Source organism: Sinocyclocheilus grahami, unplaced genomic scaffold (genome assembly GCF_001515645.1).
Source record: "Sinocyclocheilus grahami isolate Dianchi unplaced genomic scaffold, SAMN03320097.WGS_v1.1 scaffold23.1, whole genome shotgun sequence".
NCBI classification, from domain to species: domain Eukaryota; kingdom Metazoa; phylum Chordata; class Actinopteri; order Cypriniformes; family Cyprinidae; genus Sinocyclocheilus; species Sinocyclocheilus grahami.
In genome coordinates, this window is record NW_015505202.1 from 2,672,392 (window position 1) to 2,693,722 (window position 21,331).

The 21,331-nt window shown below is 37.5% G+C and overlaps 1 protein-coding gene across 1 annotated transcript in view; it reads right to left on the reverse strand.

The window, feature by feature from the left end:
• Nucleotides 1-21,008, reverse strand: part of LOC107561383 (teneurin-2-like) — a 124,325-nt gene extending 103,317 nt beyond the window's left edge. The window contains exons 1-3 of the mRNA XM_016245828.1: nucleotides 20,998-21,008; nucleotides 20,140-20,300; nucleotides 2,068-2,305 (exon numbers count right to left, since the gene is read on the reverse strand). Coding sequence (XP_016101314.1) covers nucleotides 2,068-2,305; nucleotides 20,140-20,300; nucleotides 20,998-21,008 — 410 coding nt within the window. The remainder of the gene's footprint in view (nucleotides 1-2,067; nucleotides 2,306-20,139; nucleotides 20,301-20,997) is intronic.
• Between the last annotated feature and the right edge of the window lie 323 nt (nucleotides 21,009-21,331).

Genomic DNA, 21,331 nt, shown 5'->3' on the forward strand with positions numbered 1-21,331 from the left:
TTACAGGCCTCTCTCATCTTTTTAAGTGGGAGAACTTGCACAATTGGTGGCTGACTAAATACTTTTTTCCCCCACTGTATATATATACATATATATATATATAATATATATTTCTCCACAGGAAACTCTTTGCTGTTTGTGTTGACAGGGTTTTCCCTTCAGGGGATCCTGAGGGTACTCCAAGGGGAAAATAAATAAAACATAAAGAGCTGGAATTTTGATGGCATTTCTATTAACCAATTTCTAAGTAAAGATCTATTTGCATTTTATAATAAGTTTAATGTCCTTAATGAACGTTATTATAAAGTGTTACAGAGAAAATTAGCATTTTAATACTGGGAGTCCCTATTTTGGCTGAGAGTCTGGCTGGGGGGAGGCCTCTGGATCTGTAAAGATTGAAAAGCCCTGACGCAAACCACATGAAACATCTTCTGGGTAAATTATGATCAGGAAGGTGCCAATGGGCGTGTCCACATAATCAGCAGCACAAAGACGCCAATCAAACACAGCAGACAATTAACGCCGGAGGTCACAGGCATATTGGCAGTGTATGTGTGCATCACAGGGTGACCCTGAACTGAACAAAACCTTGTCACTCTCCAGTCCTGTACACAGCAGTCCCAAAGCATGCTGGATGGCCCATGCTGACATACAGGACAGCCTATCAGCCCTGCTTTAATTACAGCCAGTCAGGAATCTGCACTTCCAACAGGCCTGAGACCTGTCCTGGTGAATTAAGCATGCAGCCTGGCCTCATGAATAGTGCATGCAGGTGTGCTGCTTCTCTGATCTGGGAACAGAGGAGGTGACCCTCAGCCCAGCAGGAGAAACATACAGAGAAAGAAAGAGAGAGAGAGAGTGTGAATGAGAAAGCTGAGGCTCAGGGGTGAGTGAATGTGTACACATGAGAGACAGAGCATTTGAGGGAACTATGAATGCTAATACTCTAAAATCTGCACATACATAATACAGTGTGCATGTGTGATCTGTAAGCACACACTACTGTATGTTTGTTTCAAAATTTATTGAGCATGAAAGTCACATACCATAATACTACATATTTTGTAAGCACAGAAATAGAGAGACATAGGTCGAAATGATTACCCTTATATACACTACCATTCAAAAGTTCAAGAAAAGAAGGACACATTTATAAATACTAGGTACATCCATCCATCCATCTATCTATTTTTTTTTACTGCATTTTCAATCCAATAAAAGTGACATGTGGCCAAGTATGGTGACCCATACTTGGAATTTGTGCTCTGCTTTTAACCCATCCAAGTGCACACACACACAGTAGTGAGTAGTGAACACACACACACACACGGAGCAGTGGGCAGCCATATTGCTGCGGCGCCCAGGGAGCAGTTGGGGGTTCGGTGCCTTGCTCAAGGGTCTCACCTTAGTCGTTGTATTGAGGGTGGAAGAGAGTGCTGGTTATTCACTCCCCCCACCGACAATTCCTGCTGGACCTGAGACTCAAACCCACAACCTTCAGACACTCTAACCAATAGGCCACAACTGCTTTAATGGCCCTAATTAAATGCAGAAAAATAGGTAAAAAAAAAATTCAAATGACTAGACCTGTCAAAATACCTAAATTGCTTCCACCCAACTAATAACACTCCTAGAATTTTAATAAAAACAACTCTTTGGATTGAGACACAATTTCTGTCACATCGCACTCAATAATCTTGCTCCCTGGGGGGCACAAAGATATTTTGTCAGAATTAGGATATAACCTGCTATTTCAAAGCTCCTTTCTGCGAGAAAACTGCCATTTATTTCCATTTATACAACAGTTATATTCTGTTCTGGAATCTGACTGGAAACAGTGTTTCAAGAGTGCTGAGATAAAATAAATAAATAACAAAGTACTTATTGTGTCTATTATTACTCATGTTGTGTCTAAAATTTAAGTTTCTCATTGTTAATTCTTAATTATTAGTTATGCTTAATTACACAGGGGTGCGTTTCCCAAAAGCATTGTTAGCCAACTATGGTCACAATTTGCTTTTGGGAAACGCAACCCAGATGTGTTGTGTGCAAAAAGTGTCCACTGACCTGGTCTCCAACGGGACGTTGCTGTTGAGCACCCAGCTGTCCTGCAGCTGCACTGACTCGGGTGTGGTGGGCCCTTCGCCCGGGGCGGACGGAGGGGCGTGGATGGGGTTGCGTCGGCCGCTCAGTGTGTTGCGGTTGAGAGAGTTGGCAGAGGACTGGTGGTGCGACAGCATCTGGTGGTTGTGCGGTGGAGGGATGGGCGGCCGCAGGGTGGACTGGCTGTGATGGTTTGGAGCTCCTGGGGAAAAATGATTGAAAAACCCTTTTATCAGACTGTCAATCAATTATCAGTTGGCAATGTCAAAAAGTGTGTTAAGCGATGCAGGAAATGCAAATGGAATAACGGCACTGTGAGGGTGAAGTGTAATCAGAATAAACAGCAAATCAGGGACGAAAGGACGCTCTCAGTGATGACAGCCTGCCAAAGCTGTTTGTGTTGTTATTCTTTCTTTCCGAATTCACATGTAGATGTTCCGAGGCGGCAGGAAGCCCCTAAAACACTCAACCACCCAGCTTGTTAAGACGCTTGTCAGACAGGAAACTCCTGTCTTCTCTTTTTAAGCTGCGCTGGCGTTGTTGGATGCTGTGTTTTCGTACCTCATGATGACAGTTGCCTGAGAGCGAGCTCCACGGCCCGATACCCCGTCTATTGCTGTCAGGACTCTGATCAGTACGAGCAGATGGGCTAAAACAATACATGAACCAGGCCTACGAAGAGACTCACATGATTACTACACTGCAAAAAGTGATTTTCTTAATCTGTGTTTTTGTCTCATTGTCCAGTACATATATCTATATATTCTTACATAAATACTTAAAGGGTTAGTTCACTAAATGAAAATTCTGTCACCATTTACTCACTCTCAAGTTGTTCCAAACCTGTGAGTTTTTGCTTAAAACAAGAACAAATATATGTCGATGGGGTTAGAAACAAATTGTTTTCTTATTGTTGTTTTGTTTTCCTTTTGAATTAAGTTTATTTTTTGACCACGTTAGCAGCTACTTTTTCTTGTTTTAACCATACATTTGAGATTTTTTTCAACAAGATTTAATATCTAATGTCAAGGTTAATGTCAAAATATTGAGTGTTAATACCGTGGTATATTAATATGGCAATTAAAGTACCATGGTACTTTCCACCTTTCCATGTATACCACAGAACTCCAAATAAACTATCACAAAAAAGGGAGCACTATGGTAAACTTGTTTTAATAGTGTAATTTTGCAAATGGTTAACAGCTAGTTTTAAAATAAATAAATAAATACACATTAGAATAGTATTTCAGGCCTTGGGTTTAATTTCAAATAAAATAATTAATAAATATGACTGCTCACTCACAAACCTAAATAGACTGCCCTTTGGCTATGAAATTGGATTAATTTCTTTGTACAGAGAAAATAAAATTTATAGCAAGCTCTTATTCATCAACTATCTAACCAAAGACTTTTGTGTTTTCTGTCTGCTTGGCCCCTGTTTAGCAAGTGTTTGCTCTGCGAGACTCTAAATCTGCGACAGTAAAAAGCCTCTTGTGCGCTCTCTCCTCTTATCCTCTTCTTTTCTTTTTAAACACAAGAACGTGCATGTGCCAAGGATTACGAGAGAAGGTGCGGGGGATTAAATTCATGAACGAAGTGCACTGACAAACAGAACGTCAAGAATTTGTTCTTACAATCTAAATCCAACCAAAGGAGAACAGATCAAATGTATATGTAGACTCTGATCAGTACGAGCAGATGGGCTAAAACAATACATGAACCAGGCCTACGAAGAGACTCACATGATTACTACACTGCAAAAAGTGATTTTCTTAATCAGTGTTTTTGTCTCATTGTCCAGTACATATATCTATATATTCTTACATAAATACTTAAAGGGTTAGTTCACTAAATGAAAATTCTGTCACCATTTACTCACTCTCAAGTTGTTCCAAACCTGTGAGTTTTTGCTTAAAACAAGAACAAATATATGTCGATGGGGTTAGAAAAAAATTGTTTTCTTATTGTTGTTTTGTTTTCCTTTTGAATTAAGTTTATTTTTTGGCCACGTTAGCAGCTACTTTTTCTTGTTTTAACCATAAATTTGAGATTTTTTTCAACAAGATTTAATATCTAATGTCAAGGTTAATGTCAAAATATTGAGTGTTAATACCGTGGTATATTAATATGGCAATTAAAGTACCATGGTACTTTCCACCTTTCCATGTATACCACAGAACTCCAAATAAACTATCACAAAAAAAGGGAGCACTATGGTAAACTTGTTTTAATAGTGTAATTTTGCAAATGGTTAACAGCTAGTTTTAAAATAAATAAATAAATACACATTAGAATAGTATTTCAGGCCTTGGGTTTAATTTCAAATAAAATTATTAATAAATATGACTGCTCACTCACAAACCTAAATAGACTGCCCTTTGGCTATGAAATTGGATTAATTTCTTTGTACAGAGAAAATAAAATTTATAGCAAGCTCTTATTCATCAACTATCTAACCAAAGACTTTTGTGTTTTCTGTCTGCTTGGCCCCTGTTTAGCAAGTGTTTGCTCTGCGAGACTCTAAATCTGCAACAGTAAAAAGCCTCTTGTGCGCTCTCTCCTCTTATCCTCTTCTTTTCTTTTTAAACACAAGAACGTGCATGTGCCAAGGACTACGAGAGAAGGTGCGGGGGATTAAATTCATGAACGAAGTGCACTGACAAACAGAACGTCAAGAATTTGTTCTTACAATCTAAATCCAACCAAAGGAGAACAGATCAAATGTATATGTATGTGTGTGTGTGTGTGTGTGTAAATAGAGTGGATCAGTGCTAGCCTGGCCATGTAATCTGCTGTTCGTCATTGTATTACAATGGCAACAGTGCTGGATCAAACACGGAATAAGAGTAAAGCCGGTCCCTGAATGCTGGGAATTGGGAGAGATCCTGGCACTCAGACACAGCGGGGTGGGTGATGGGGTCTGATCCCCTCATTGAGGACTGATCTGAGCTCACTGGCCCCATGGCTTTATCTGGGGGTGACACGCTCTGATGACCCAGACTCTGATCTCTAATCAGTGAGAATTGAGTGATGAAATATATTGTGGCAAATATCTTGTAACAACACGAAGGCAAGTCAATTATGACAAATGTTATTTTTGTTTGAACTATCCCTTTAAATAAGTCAAGGATAAAATAGTAGGGAAGGGAAAATATTGAGACATGAGACACGAGTTAAATTAATTATTTAACAATAATAATACATCTTCAGATGAACTGAAATAATGAAGTATTTATCATCTACAGTTATAGAAATATATGGAAGCCCATTTCCACACACACACAATAAATGAATGAATGATCAATCATGCTTTGGTAGATAATCACATTTTTATCTTACAATTATGACTTAGTATATCATGATTTAGACTTTTTATCTGATAATTTACACGTCAATTTTGAATTTTTATATTGTATATATGACTTTTGACTTTTTGTCTAAGAATTATGCATTTTTATGTCTTAGATATAATTTACCAAAGCATTTTTCTTATGGGCTTTCATAGGGATGGATGGATGATTAAAATGTTCATAATATTTTAATGAAATGAACAGTATTTTGAATATGTTTTGTAAAATATTTCCTGCATTCCAGGTTATGATAGTTGGCACTTTATTTAATATTCAAGGTTGAATCATTTAATTGATTTTATGCACTGGCAGTTCAGCAACAAGTATCATGTATACTTTTAGAACTGAACCAATATACTTAATACTTAATCTAAAATTAACTTTACCTATCAGATAGAACACTTACTCAGACAAGTCCAAAATGGCACTTTCTAGATTAAGGGGGTGAGACAATTAACCCCCTGACACATCTTACCCCACTCTCTCCTACATTCTGTTTCTTCCAAGTTTGCAGAATATAACTATGAAAGTGATTCTGCAGTGCTAAGGTGAAGTAAAGTTTAGTTCCCCTCTCTCTCTCATTAACTCTATAGGTGTGCTGGAAATAGGTATGGACATTGTTAACTTCTGTTTAGGGGTACTTTTGTTTGTAACACTATGTATGGCTGTCTGGGGCCACAAGATGAATGCCTCTTCTTCTCTAGAGGCATGATCCCTGCGGCTGGAGTAAAAGTCCTCATCAGCATGCTGCTATAACAGTGAATCTGGGAGACGTGGCCTGATTTTGGGCCCAGGTGCAGTGTACAGATGTTCAATGTGGAGGGAAGGGGGTGACCTCTTAACCCCAGAGAGACATTTAGCATCTGCCAATACACACTCAAACACCCTCCTGAGGATGTGTACACAAACCAGTGGTCTCACACGCATAAATATACATGCACAGAAACATTTTAGGACAGCAAAATAAAACTCAAACTGCCTATTGGGAAGTTTAGGTAGCTCAGGTGCTTTTCATAACAGCATGCTACTTTTGCCAACTAGGAGCTTCTGTGTGAGCTCCCTTTCATATTATAAACCTACAAACACATACACTGCCGTTCAAACGTTTGGGGTCGGCAAAATTATAAAAAATTTTTTTAAAGAAATATCATATGCTAAGGCATGTATTTGATCAAAAATACAGTACAAACAGTATGCTAAATATTATTACAATTTAAAATGACTGTTTTCTATTTTAATCAAGAACAAATATATGTCGATGGGGTTAGAAAAAAATTGTTTTCTTATTGTTGTTTTGTTTTCCTTTTGAATTAAGTTTATTTTTTGGCCACGTTAGCAGCTACTTTTTCTTGTTTTAACCATACATTTGAGATTTTTTTCAACAAGATTTAATATCTAATGTCAAGGTTAATGTCAAAATATTGAGTGTTAATACCGTGGTATATTAATATGGCAATTAAAGTACCATGGTACTTTCCACCTTTCCATGTATACCACAGAACTCCAAATAAACTATCACAAAAAAAGGGAGCACTATGGTAAACTTGTTTTAATAGTGTAATTTTGCAAATGGTTAACAGCTAGTTTTAAAATAAATAAATAAATACACATTAGAATAGTATTTCAGGCCTTGGGTTTAATTTCAAATAAAATTATTAATAAATATGACTGCTCACTCACAAACCTAAATAGACTGCCCTTTGGCTATGAAATGGGATTAATTTCTTTGTACAGAGAAAATAAAATTTATAGCAAGCTCTTATTCATCAACTATCTAACCAAAGACTTTTGTGTTTTCTGTCTGCTTGGCCCCTGTTTAGCAAGTGTTTGCTCTGCGAGACTCTAAATCTGCAACAGTAAAAAGCCTCTTGTGCGCTCTCTCCTCTTATCCTCTTCTTTTCTTTTTAAACACAAGAACGTGCATGTGCCAAGGACTACGAGAGAAGGTGCGGGGGATTAAATTCATGAACGAAGTGCACTGACAAACAGAACGTCAAGAATTTGTTCTTACAATCTAAATCCAACCAAAGGAGAACAGATCAAATGTATATGTATGTGTGTGTGTGTGTGTGTGTAAATAGAGTGGATCAGTGCTAGCCTGGCCATGTAATCTGCTGTTCGTCATTGTATTACAATGGCAACAGTGCTGGATCAAACACGGAATAAGAGTAAAGCCGGTCCCTGAATGCTGGGAATTGGGAGAGATCCTGGCACTCAGACACAGCGGGGTGGGTGATGGGGTCTGATCCCCTCATTGAGGACTGATCTGAGCTCACTGGCCCCATGGCTTTATCTGGGGGTGACACGCTCTGATGACCCAGACTCTGATCTCTAATCAGTGAGAATTGAGTGATGAAATATATTGTGGCAAATATCTTGTAACAACACGAAGGCAAGTCAATTATGACAAATGTTATTTTTGTTTGAACTATCCCTTTAAATAAGTCAAGGATAAAATAGTAGGGAAGGGAAAATATTGAGACATGAGACACGAGTTAAATTAATTATTTAACAATAATAATACATCTTCAGATGAACTGAAATAATGAAGTATTTATCATCTACAGTTATAGAAATATATGGAAGCCCATTTCCACACACACACAATAAATGAATGAATGATCAATCATGCTTTGGTAGATAATCACATTTTTATCTTACAATTATGACTTAGTATATCATGATTTAGACTTTTTATCTGATAATTTACACGTCAATTTTGAATTTTTATATTGTATATATGACTTTTGACTTTTTGTCTAAGAATTATGCATTTTTATGTCTTAGATATAATTTACCAAAGCATTTTTCTTATGGGCTTTCATAGGGATGGATGGATGATTAAAATGTTCATAATATTTTAATGAAATGAACAGTATTTTGAATATGTTTTGTAAAATATTTCCTGCATTCCAGGTTATGATAGTTGGCACTTTATTTAATATTCAAGGTTGAATCATTTAATTGATTTTATGCACTGGCAGTTCAGCAACAAGTATCATGTATACTTTTAGAACTGAACCAATATACTTAATACTTAATCTAAAATTAACTTTACCTATCAGATAGAACACTTACTCAGACAAGTCCAAAATGGCACTTTCTAGATTAAGGGGGTGAGACAATTAACCCCCTGACACATCTTACCCCACTCTCTCCTACATTCTGTTTCTTCCAAGTTTGCAGAATATAACTATGAAAGTGATTCTGCAGTGCTAAGGTGAAGTAAAGTTTAGTTCCCCTCTCTCTCTCATTAACTCTATAGGTGTGCTGGAAATAGGTATGGACATTGTTAACTTCTGTTTAGGGGTACTTTTGTTTGTAACACTATGTATGGCTGTCTGGGGCCACAAGATGAATGCCTCTTCTTCTCTAGAGGCATGATCCCTGCGGCTGGAGTAAAAGTCCTCATCAGCATGCTGCTATAACAGTGAATCTGGGAGACGTGGCCTGATTTTGGGCCCAGGTGCAGTGTACAGATGTTCAATGTGGAGGGAAGGGGGTGACCTCTTAACCCCAGAGAGACATTTAGCATCTGCCAATACACACTCAAACACCCTCCTGAGGATGTGTACACAAACCAGTGGTCTCACACGCATAAATATACATGCACAGAAACATTTTAGGACAGCAAAATAAAACTCAAACTGCCTATTGGGAAGTTTAGGTAGCTCAGGTGCTTTTCATAACAGCATGCTACTTTTGCCAACTAGGAGCTTCTGTGTGAGCTCCCTTTCATATTATAAACCTACAAACACATACACTGCCGTTCAAACGTTTGGGGTCGGCAAAATTATAAAAATTTTTTTTAAAGAAATATCATATGCTAAGGCATGTATTTGATCAAAAATACAGTACAAACAGTATGCTAAATATTATTACAATTTAAAATGACTGTTTTCTATTTTAATCAATTTAAAATGTAATTTATTCCTGTGATGCAAAACTGAATTTTCAGCATCATTACTCCAGTCTTCAGTGTCACATAATAATTCAGAAATCATTATCAATGTTGAAAAGAGTTGCACTGTTTAATATTTTTGTGGGAACTGTGATACATTTTTCAGGATTCTTTGATGAATATAAACTGAAGGACAGCATTTATTTGAAAACTTTTCTTTACTGTCACTTTTGATTTTTACTGTCATAACTTAAAGGCCAGGTATAATGCGGTTTCATGCATTCTGACTTATTTACACTGTTAAAGCATTGGATGCTCATGCTAAACATGGCCAAAATTTCAGAAAATGAGTTGGATGTGTTTCTGTGCCAAATACACTCCTTCAGGGTTCGTATAAGTTTTGGAAAGCTTTTTTTTTTGTATTTTTTTTTTAGTATGGCCCTGCATGACTTCATAAAGGGCTTCGCAAAAGCTTCACATGCTCATGACTCCCAAGGAGCTAGACTGTTTTCGGAGAGAAGCGTAAAGCTGTATCTGTCTTATACAGTGGGGCAAAAAAGTATTTAGTCAGCCACCAATTGTGCAAGTTCTCCCACTTAAAAAGATGAGAGAGGCCTGTAATTTTCATCATAGGTATACCTCAACTATGAGAGACAAAATGAGAAAAAAAAATCCAGAAAATCACACTGTAGGATTTTTAAAGAATTAATTGGTAAATTCCTCTGTAAAATAAGTATTTGGTCACCTACAAACAAGCAAGATTTCTGGCTCTCACAGAACTGTAACTTCTTCTTTAAGAGGCTCCTCTGTCCTCCACTGGTTACCTGTATTAATGGCATCTGTTTGAACTCGTTATCAGTATAAAAGACACCTGTCCACAACCTCAAACAGTCACACTCCAAACTCCACCATGGCCAAGACCAAAGAGCTGTCAAAGGACACCAGAAACAAAATTGTAGACCTGCACCAGGCTGGGAAGACTGAATCTTCAATAGGTAAGCAGCTTGGTGTGAAGAAATCAACTGTGGGAGCACTTATTAGAAAATGGAAGACATACAAGACCACTGATAATCTCCCTTGATCTGGGGCTCCACGCAAGATCTCACCCTGTGGGGTCAAAATGATCACAAGAACTGTGAGCAAAAATCCCAGAACCACATGGGGGGACCTAGTGAATGACCTGCAGAGAGCTGGGACCAAAGTAACAAAGGCTACCATCAGTAACACACTGCGTCGCCAGGGACTCAAATCCTGCAGTGCCAGATGTGTCCCCCTGCTTAAGCCAGTACATGTCCAGGTCCGTCTGAAGTTTTCTAGAGAGCATTTGGATGATCCAGAAGAGGATTGTGAGAATGTCATATGGTCAGATGAAACCAAAATATAACTTTTTGGTAAAAACTCAACTTGTCGTGTTTGGAGGAGAACGAATGCTGAGTTGCATCCAAAGAACACCATACCTACTGTGAAGCATGGGGGTGGAAGCATCATGCTTTGGGGCTGTTTTTCTGCAAAGGGACCAGGACGACTGATCTGTGTAAACGAAAGAATGAATGGGGCCATGTATCGTGAGATTTTGAGTGAAAACCTCCTTCCATCAGCAAGGGCATTGAAGATGAAACGTGGCTGGGTTTTTCAGCATGACAATGATCCCAAACACACCGCCCGGGCAATGAAGGAGTGGCTTCGTAAGAAGCATTTCAAGGTCCTGGCGTGGCCTAGCCCGTCTCCAGATCTCAACCCCATAGAACATCTTTGGAGGGAGTTGAAAATCCGTGTTGCCCAGCGACAGCCCCAAAACATTACTGCTCTAGAGGTGATCTGCATGGAGGAATGGGCCAAAATACCAGCAACAGTGTGTGAAAACCTTGTGAAGACTTACAGAAAACGTTTGACCTCTGTCATTGCCAGCAAAGGGTATATAACAAAGTATTGAGATGAAATTTTGTTATTGACCAAATACTTATTTTCCACCATAATTTGCAAATAAATTCTTTAAAAATACTACAATGTGATTTTCTGGAATTTTTTTTCTCATTTTGTCTCTCATAGTTGAGGTATACCTATGATGAAAATTACAGGCCTCTCTCATCTTTTTAAGTGGGAGAACTTGCACAATTGGTGGCTGACTAAATACTTTTTTCCCCCACTGTATATGTATCTCTTTTATAAATCTGATCAAACTAAAGACTCTTCGGAGATACAGTATGAAGGATGCAATACTAACTCAAGATTGCCATGAGACTGGGAGAAACTGTGTGCGTTATGTCCCCTTTAATGTGTCCTTGCTGAATAAAAGCATTAATTTCTTTTTCATCTTATTTTTACATATTACTTTAATTAATTTTATCTTTATAGCTGATATATATGATATCTCACTGACCCCAAACATTTGAAAAGTATTGTACACAACAGCGCTTTTCACTGCCTTATCCAGCTTCTCTAAGGAGAATTAAAGTGAATGTTATGACAGGTGAGATGATTACACTTATGGTCAGCTTATATAAATGACGGTCAATTTATTGAGTTTGCTATATTGCTTGTTTACTGTGACACATCATTAAACACAGTACTACTGAACAAGACAAATTATGGTTCAAACCACTCCCAGTTGTCAACAGGACATTTTTATGAATCAGAGATAAAATAACATTTTATGTCCATTGTTTGTTTTTTTCTTCTTCAAATATTCAAGGTTAAATAACAGCATCTATTTCACTGATTTTTTTACAAATACCTTTGTGCTATTACCTCCACAACTGGCTTAAAAAGAGAAAAGGTTGCTTGCCCAAAGCTTGAGAAAACAACAAACGCAAAAGTCACTTGTGGTCGAGGCGAAACACTGTAGGCTCCCCCATCAGCCCTTCCTAGACTGATGAAAAGGTTGTTTTCATATTCATGAAGAAGCATTCTTCATTCGTAAACCACTGCATGCATCATCAACTTTTATCCTGCGTCGACTATGAAATGGCTGTGTCAAGGCTCTGTGTGTGTGTGAAGGTAAAAATTCACACCCGCAGCGCACAGTAATCGCTGTCCTTTTCACTCTCGATGTCTCCTTTACTCTAGGACACTGACAGATTCATACAGCCTAAAACATTTATTTTAGGAATGATAATTGAAGGTTTATTTTAGAGGATAATCGAGTTTCTTTGTCCATGAATGTTTTATGAAACGAATTGACGCTTGTTATAAACAGACTGACTGATGCACATGAATCATAAACTATTAAAAATGAGACTATACTTTCGCTCAGATGTTTAACAATACAATCGAAACGTCTGCACAAACTATCAGTCAGTCATGTACCAAGGACACATTCAAGGATAAAGCTAAAATTCAATTGCTCTGTTTGGCTACAGTTAAACTAACAACAGCACACAGACACCAACACCAACTGAAATAAACCGCTGGACATAAGCGGCGGAAACCTCTGGAAACAATAGGAGTGAGAACATAAACATCAATTTGGGATGATAAAGGAGATGGGAGAGAGGCCCTGGACCACAGGAGGTAAAAGAGAGTGTGATTTTAGTGGAAAACTCTTGTGTCTGCTTGTGAATAAATACAAGTGTAATTAGGAAACAGCCAGTGAGACGTCATCCTCTTATACCGCGATACAACCACCCACTCCCACCATTTTCACTGATAACACAATGGTTTTCTCTCGCCACTGAGAGAGCCAAGATTCAACTCACGGCAGATTGCAGCGGGGCAAGTAAAAAAAAAACAACCTATGCTATAATTTACTTATAATACATTTATTTCATACTAAGTATGCTTAAAATCTGTTAACATATTTATTGTCATCACTTAAGACGTACTGATATAAAATGATAAATAAACTTTATTTGGAGCATTTCTTTATTGCACAGTGCACATTTCTTAATATTATGCCTAAAATGTGTTTTAATATCACTATTACTAAGTATTGTATGATCTCTGTATAATATTGTTCTTTAAATGCAAGATATTTAAAGTGTTCTTAAAATATACTTGAAATAGCTCAATTTTAGCACAATCAAATATACTTAAGTACCTATATATTTAGTTGGACCTCAGCATTACTTTCGACAATTAAAGTGCATTAAGCACAACATTAGTACATAGTTCCAATTTAGCAGACTTTAAGTATTCCAGTTTAGTATACCAAAAGTACAATTGCAGGCGATTTTTATTAAGCACATAAATATGTAAATGTACTTGTAGTATAGTTAGCATAAAATAAATGTATTTCAAATATATTTTAGTATTTTTTTTCCACTCGGGTAAATGGTGCAATATATGGCACATATATTAAGCACATGAATATGTAAATGTACTTGTAGTATAGTTAGCATAAAAATACATGTATTTCAAATACATTTTAGTATTTTTTTCCCCACTAGGGTAAATGGTGCAATATACGGCACATATATTAAGCACATGAATATGTAAATGTACTTGTAGTAGAGTTAGCAAAAAAAAATATGTGTATTTCAAATACATTTTAGTATTTTTTTCCCCACTAGGGTAAATGGTGCAATATACGGCACATATATTAAGCACATGAATATGTAAATGTCCTTGTAGTAGAGTTAGCATAAAATAAAGGTATTTCAAATATATTTGAGTATTTTTTTCCCACTAGGGTAAATGGTGCGATATATGGCACATCCCAGCAGAGGGCCAGTTCATGTATGCTGGGCATGACATCAATAAAACAGAAGATGAAGGTCATTTCAGCACATAATCACCTAGAAATAGGACACATTTTACAATCAAAAGGTTAAGGTTTGGCTGGTTAGCATGGTCCAGTTAGCACCTGTTGGTAGATACCGCAACTACATCATCTGGCTACAAAAAGCATCTTTGACCATTCTAAAGTATCTGTCAATCGTAAAGAATCCATCATTATGCCATTTTCCTGTGGAATGATTAGTCACATGGAATTTATGGCTCAGACGATTGGCTCAAAACTTCCTGGCAGTAGAACTGAAGGCCTATTAGCAAAGATCCCATTTCAAATCACATCATTCTTATACCCTAAAAAAGCCAAGCAACTGTCATTGAAATAAACAGGACTGCTAACAGATAGCTTTCTCCAGGTATTACAGACCTCTTTGTTTACAACACTGCCGTATGAATATTGTTGTTTTGACCACTGCAGCCGTATTAATTTGCAACTAAAATGTGTTATTCTGCACTCAACATTCCAGCAAAAATCTGATGTGACAACATCACTAAAACTTTCAGGCATGGGTTAGCCAATCAATAGATACATAATTTATAAAGGAAGACAGATAGTAGACATTTTGCTTCCAAATGCACAAAACACTAATTCAACTTTTACTCACACACAGTAATGTGATCAGGGATACGTGGCAACAAACTCACATTTGCTTGGGCTAAGAGAGTTATGCATTAATTCACTGCTACATGCACCCTGGAAACATCCAACTACAACTTAAGAACCAAAGCACTGAGGACTATGTCAATAAAACAGAAGATGAAGGTCATTTCAGCACATAATCACCTAGAAATAGGACACATTTTACAATCAAAAGGTTAAGGTTTGGCTGGTTAGCATGGTCCAGTTAGCACCTGTTGGTAGATACCGCAACTACATCATCTGGCTACAAAAAGCATCTTTGACCATTCTAAAGTATCTGTCAATCGTAAAGAATCCATCATTATGCCATTTTCCTGTGGAATGATTAGTCACATGGAATTTATGGCTCAGACGATTGGCTCAAAACTTCCTGGCAGTAGAACTGAAGGCCTATTAGCAAAGATCCCATTTCAAATCACATCATTCTTATATCCTAAAAAAGCCAAGCAACTGTCATTGAAATAAACAGGACTGCTAACAGATAGCTTTCTCCAGGTATTACAGACCTCTTTGTTTACAACACTGCCGTATGAATATTGTTGTTTTGACCACTGCAGCCGTATTAATTTGCAATTAAAATGTGTTATTCTGCACTCAACATTCCAGCAAAAATCTGATATGACAACATCACTAAAACTTTCAGGCATGGGTTAGCCAATCAATAGATACATAATTTATAAAGGAAGACAGATAGTAGACATTTTGCTTCCAAATGCACAAAACACTAATTCAACTTTTACTCACACACAGTAATGTGATCAGGGATGCGTGGCAACAAACTCACATTTGCTTGGGCTAAGAGAGTTATGCATTAATTCACTGCTACATGCACCCTGGAAACATCCAACTACAACTTAAGAACCAAAGCACTGAGGACTATGTGTGTGTGTGTCTGAAAACACTGAAAGCATAGTGGAGTTTTGTGCCAGTCTCAATAGCGTAGCGTGGAGGTCATCTAGCTTGACACAGATCCAAACCTACATGGTTCAGCTCACTCTTGCTAAAAGCAGATCCCCACACACAGTCCAGCGTGCCTGAGGTTAGCACTTAAACCCACCCCCTGCTCTTTCTGGGACTGTGCCTGTGCTGGGCAGAGCAGAGCAGAGCGGAGCGGAGGCTCTGAGCAGGATGGAATTGGCTTTCAGTACACTGCATTAGTTTCACAGTGGAGCTCCGGAGGCCCACTGGCAGCGGGAACAGAAAGACACCATGTTTGTTTTCTAGGCCCAGCCTCAGTAAAAATGTTTATTGATATTTTCTGTGGTTCAACGCAAGTGTCGGATGCTGAGGAAGGATGCCCGCACAGCCAAGAGGAGCCGTAGGCATCAGGACTTCTGCTTTCTTTCAGAGACTCACAGAAGAGCAGCCACTGGCCTAAAAAAGTTCTTACAGCAAATTCAAATGGCTTTGTAAACTCTGTGTCTTGCCATCTTTAGCAGTGCCATTTGTGAATTAACAAGTTCTTTGAACTGGTTCAAAATGACTCGCAAAGCATTTTGTAAATCACTTGATCACAAGAGTGAAACATATTTCAACCATAATTTGAACCCTCAATAAAATGAACCCTCAACGTTTCATTTTTGCATGATAAAGATCTAGAGGTTTTGCAGTTTATTAATAAAGATCTTATGGCATTATTCTCTTTTCCCTACTGTAGGTTTGCATCACTGTGTTCTTCATCTGAACCCAACACAAACATGCTAATATAAAAACAATAATTATTAAAAAAAGCAATTGTACAACATTACTACTACAAAACAGAATACAATTAGGTTTTAAATGTGGGCGTCAAGTCTAAACTAAATAGCTTCCACAGTTTCCTCAAAAAGTGACTCTCAAACAAACAGAATAGCTAAAATGAAATGACTTCCTTATGCTATTTTCCTTAATCTTTTAATACATCCTGTCCTTTCTCACTAACATGCTAATACAAAAACAATAACTAAAATGATTAAATAATAACAATAATAAAAAACATCCTTAATTACCACAGCAAAAATTGAATTAACTTTAAAATCCACTGTCAAGTCTAAACTAAATTGTTTCCACTTTTCTCTGCGTCAAGTCTAAACTAAATAGCTTCCACAGTTTCCTCAAAAAGTGACTCTCAAACAAACAGAATAGCTAAAATGAAATGACTTCCTTATGCTATTTTCCTTCATCTTTTAATACATCCTGTCCTTTCTCACTAACATGCTAATACAAAAACAATAACTAAAATGATTAAATAATAACAATAATAAAAAACATCCTTAATTACCACAGCAAAAATTGAATTAGCTTTAAAATCCACTGTCAAGTCTAAACTAAATTGTTTCCACTTTTTCTCCAAAACAGTCACTCAAATTAATTGGCTAATCTTTTTTCAACAGGTTCATTGAAGGTAGTGAATTCCTAAAATGAATCCCAGTGTTTTTTCAGTGCAATCTCTCATCCCTCACATAGACACTTACATTCTGCTCCCTCAGAGTGAAGGGACAGCAGCTGGTCTGGAGGTCATGCTGTTGAACTCATGGACCTTTATTCTGAGGATTAATTAAAACACAGCTTGGTTGGTGGTAACAGAAGTAAATGCAAGCTGTACGCTGGGCTCTGAACGAAACATTTCCCTCACATTCAGCCTCTTTGGCCCAATCCCCTCCTGTAATGAGCAATAATAACAGTCTGAGAGAAGAGTCATCAAATCAGTCTGGAAATAAACAGGCTTTTGAAGCTCCACTCTAAAACCCACCCACACACAAACACACACACACGGCCCTCTGTTCTGAACACAAAGGCTTAAATACTCTAATAAAAAAAACTATAACTTAAAACGTCTTTAATTACTACTGCAAAACAGCCTAACATTAGCTTTAAGAGGGCATCCAGTCCAAACTAAATTGTTTCAACATAATTTCTTCAAAGCACACCGTGATTAAAAATTCATTGCATTAGGATCTACGGCTGATGCAGGAGTATGTGACTTTGGAAGCTGCTAAAAATAGCCAGCTGACACTCTCCATTTATAATAAATGGATAGAGACACAAACACTAGTGCTTCACAAACACACACAAACACACACACACACACACACACAGAGAGAGAGAGAGAGAGTGGCTCTTTCCAGGAGTTCTCTTTGGAAAGACACCTAATGCCACAAATCAGCTTCAATGTTTTTCAAATATACAGGCCATGAATCACAATTTCAACAAACCAAATTAATGGAATCTGCAGACTTCTTTGAGGGGCAGCATCACTGATTTCATTATTGATAATAAGCAGAAATGTTTCTTGAGCAGCAAATCAGCATATTAGAATGATTTCTGTTGGATCATGTGACACTGAAGACTGGAGTAATGATGCTGAAAATTCAGCTTTGCTATCACAGGAATGAATTATACATTTTAAAAAGTATAACAATGATAAACAGTTATTTTAAATTACAGTATTTCACAAACTTACAGTATTTTTTAAACAATTGAATGAAGCTTTGGTGAAAAACATAAAAAAATGTTACCAACTCCAAACTTTCAAATGGTAGTATACTTGTTTAAAATAAAATGTTTCTAAACCCACTGGAGCACAGACACGCAATAAACACTATACACTCCTCTATCACTGATTCTGAAGCTTTTATGTATTTAAATTCAAAACTAACCAGTAATAAACGCACTCACCAGACACGCAACAGGCCCAAAAACATCTACTCATAGCACTCTTCCTCTTTAGAATGTCTCTCAGCCTCAGTACGTTGGGTTATCAGCCAGACATTTGAATTCCTGCACAGCAATCACCCTCTACAAGCTCGCAGGACATTTAATTGGACTTAGTCTCATGAAAACACACATTTCCAATCTCAATCCAACACACCAAAACGTAAAACTCACTCACACTCTGAAACTAAACATTCTCAGACTTGTACACAAAATCTAAGCTCAAGGCAGCATGATAATAAGCCAATTATTTACTGCTTTATTTTAAGGCTAATTGCGAGATTTGAAATGAGCTGAATGTGTCATCAGATCAAGGAAATGCAAACTATATGACAAACTTGCAAATAATATGAAATAAGAATAATTAGTTGCAAGCATCTGACATTCAAAGTAGTTCTTTTTCCAAATGTGATAAAGACCACTGCATTAAAAAAACAATGAACGGCATTTGTCAAAGCCAAAAATGTTTCTTATATAGCTGATTAGAATATAGACATATACAGATATTTTCTCCCAAATTAAAATTACAGCTTGATTAGGGCATCTATATTCAAGAATTTAATATAGTACCAAAGTGATGAAAGAACAAAAGAACTAATAATTGTACTATTATTACCACCACCACCATTATCATCATCATCATCGCTATTGTCGCTGTTCTGTTTTGTAGATGGTATCATATTTCCATCCTATTTCCAATAATCAGAGATTATTTTCCTATATTCTTTTGAGAAAATCTCTTTTTGCCGTTTCTTTTCAGCAAATGCACATTTTATGGCAGCTCAGAAGAAAAAAGGTGAGAATACTAACAGGCCCAATAAAGCTATTAGTGGTCACCTTGTCTGCACTGAGAGACACTGTGATTTCCCCTCTTGCATTTTTGATCTTCTCTCATCCATAATCCTTCTGCTGTGTCGTTCTAGAGCCGAGGAGCTGGCAGTGTTGGAGTGAATTTATTTACAGCGTGGTTAGTCTGCAAATGATTGATGTTGCTGCAGCAAACAGTAAACCAATTAGAGGCATGATGTAATGTCATTTTAAAAGGTTTATAATCGCGTTGCTCCTGAACTCGGGCCCCTGATCAGACGTAATAAAGATTTATAGTAGATCAAACGAGAGGCTAATGCCATTAACAATAGATTATATTCCAGCAGAAATTACATTAACAACTTTTTTTCCTCCTCTCCGCTAAATATATCCCCTGGATTGTAGATTTGGACGTGGGGCAAAGTTTGGAGGACTGTGCAGCGTACGGAGCATTAATTACTCTTGAGTGAGCACAGCTGTACTAAGATGACTCACACACATATTCTGTTCAGTCTGACCTGTTATAGTGAGGTTCTACACAACCTGTGAAAGTGTAATAAGTCACCATAAGATAAGTGCTTCATATGTTACGCCCCTTATGGGAAACCGATGCTGTTAGATTTCATATCCATTTGTTGTCACCTTGAGCTTCACTAGTCATAAATATAATCTATTCCTATAACAAAATGACCTTTTTAGGGACAACAACTAACACTATGTCCTAACCAGGCACAACATGACAAAATGACAAACGATATCCAGTCTCTTCCATGTTGTGGACTGTTTACATAGACCTTGTTCAGACAGCAGCATTTCCCACCCAACCCCTCCAACAGCAGACACAACAGTACAGGACACAAATGAGTAAGATGATGATGGTGGCATCAGCCAATGAGATGTAAGTGGGAGGGGCTTACCAGTGGGGGGCTGGGCCCGGAGCAGGTATGAGTTAGGGGAGATTTGGTCCTCTGGATGGGGCTCCAGCATGGTGTGGGAGGAGCTGCTGTCCAGCAAGGGAACCTGACACTCCCTTATGGTAGGCGGGGCTGGATGAAGGGGGGCGGTGCCAGAAACACACCTCCATTCACACACCAACACACAAAACACAGGGCCTCATTGCACTAAGCTTATTTGATTTTTTCAGATTAGATTTTATTTTAATACTATTTCTAAATATATTTTAGACTTCAATTTAGGTGGTTAGTCTTTTTAGATTGCTAGTTAAGCAGACCCCAGGCACATGGGGCAGAGGCCTGTTAAATAATAAAGAGAGAGACGGGGAAGGATATGTTTACAGTCAGCATTTCATAAAAAAAGCATCTATGGTATACGCATCTCAGAACGAGTGAACGGGAAGAAAGAAACAACAAGAGAGAGAGAGAAAGATACAGGGATCTTCACTAATGCACAGAGGAGATGAATAAACACTGAAAAGCTCAGCGAATATGCAGATGAAAGAGCGAGAGGTTAAGTGTGCTGTTGGCTGATTAGCTTGACTTCTAAAGAGATGGATGGAGAATTGGGCCATAAAAATACTAAACAGTAGAGCTGCATATGGGTTTCTGAAGACAGAAGAGCAGCTGGAATTCTGGGAAGTTGTTCTTGTCAAACAGTAGATAGAAGCAGCGTAGATGGACCAATGAGTCATTTTCTCTCAACAGAAACAGAGAATAATATTTGGTACGTTTCAATGAATATTTAAAACAGTTCAGAGGCAAAATGTTTATTGTCGTTGAACTCGTTTTAACAAGAACATAATATTCATCACACAAAACCATGACACCATTTTCAATGGACCATTGCTTCAATAATGAGAGTATTTATGGCACTGGACAAGAGAAGCCTGTGTGTGTATATGTGTGTGTGTGTTGGGGGTTATTACATTTTTAAATCACTTTAATTACAAAAAAAGTAAAAATTGCATTAGGTGGCCAAAAGCAATTATAGGAAACTTAATCTCCTTTGCAATTAGGCTCAGGGGCATTTTTTAACTATTGTAATTTATTTTTGCTACATTTCTATAAAGGTCAGTATAAATTGCTTTGTGTTATTAGAACAAAGGCTCGTTAGAAGGGGGCCGAGGGGGGGCACCTGTTCCTCTAGATGATT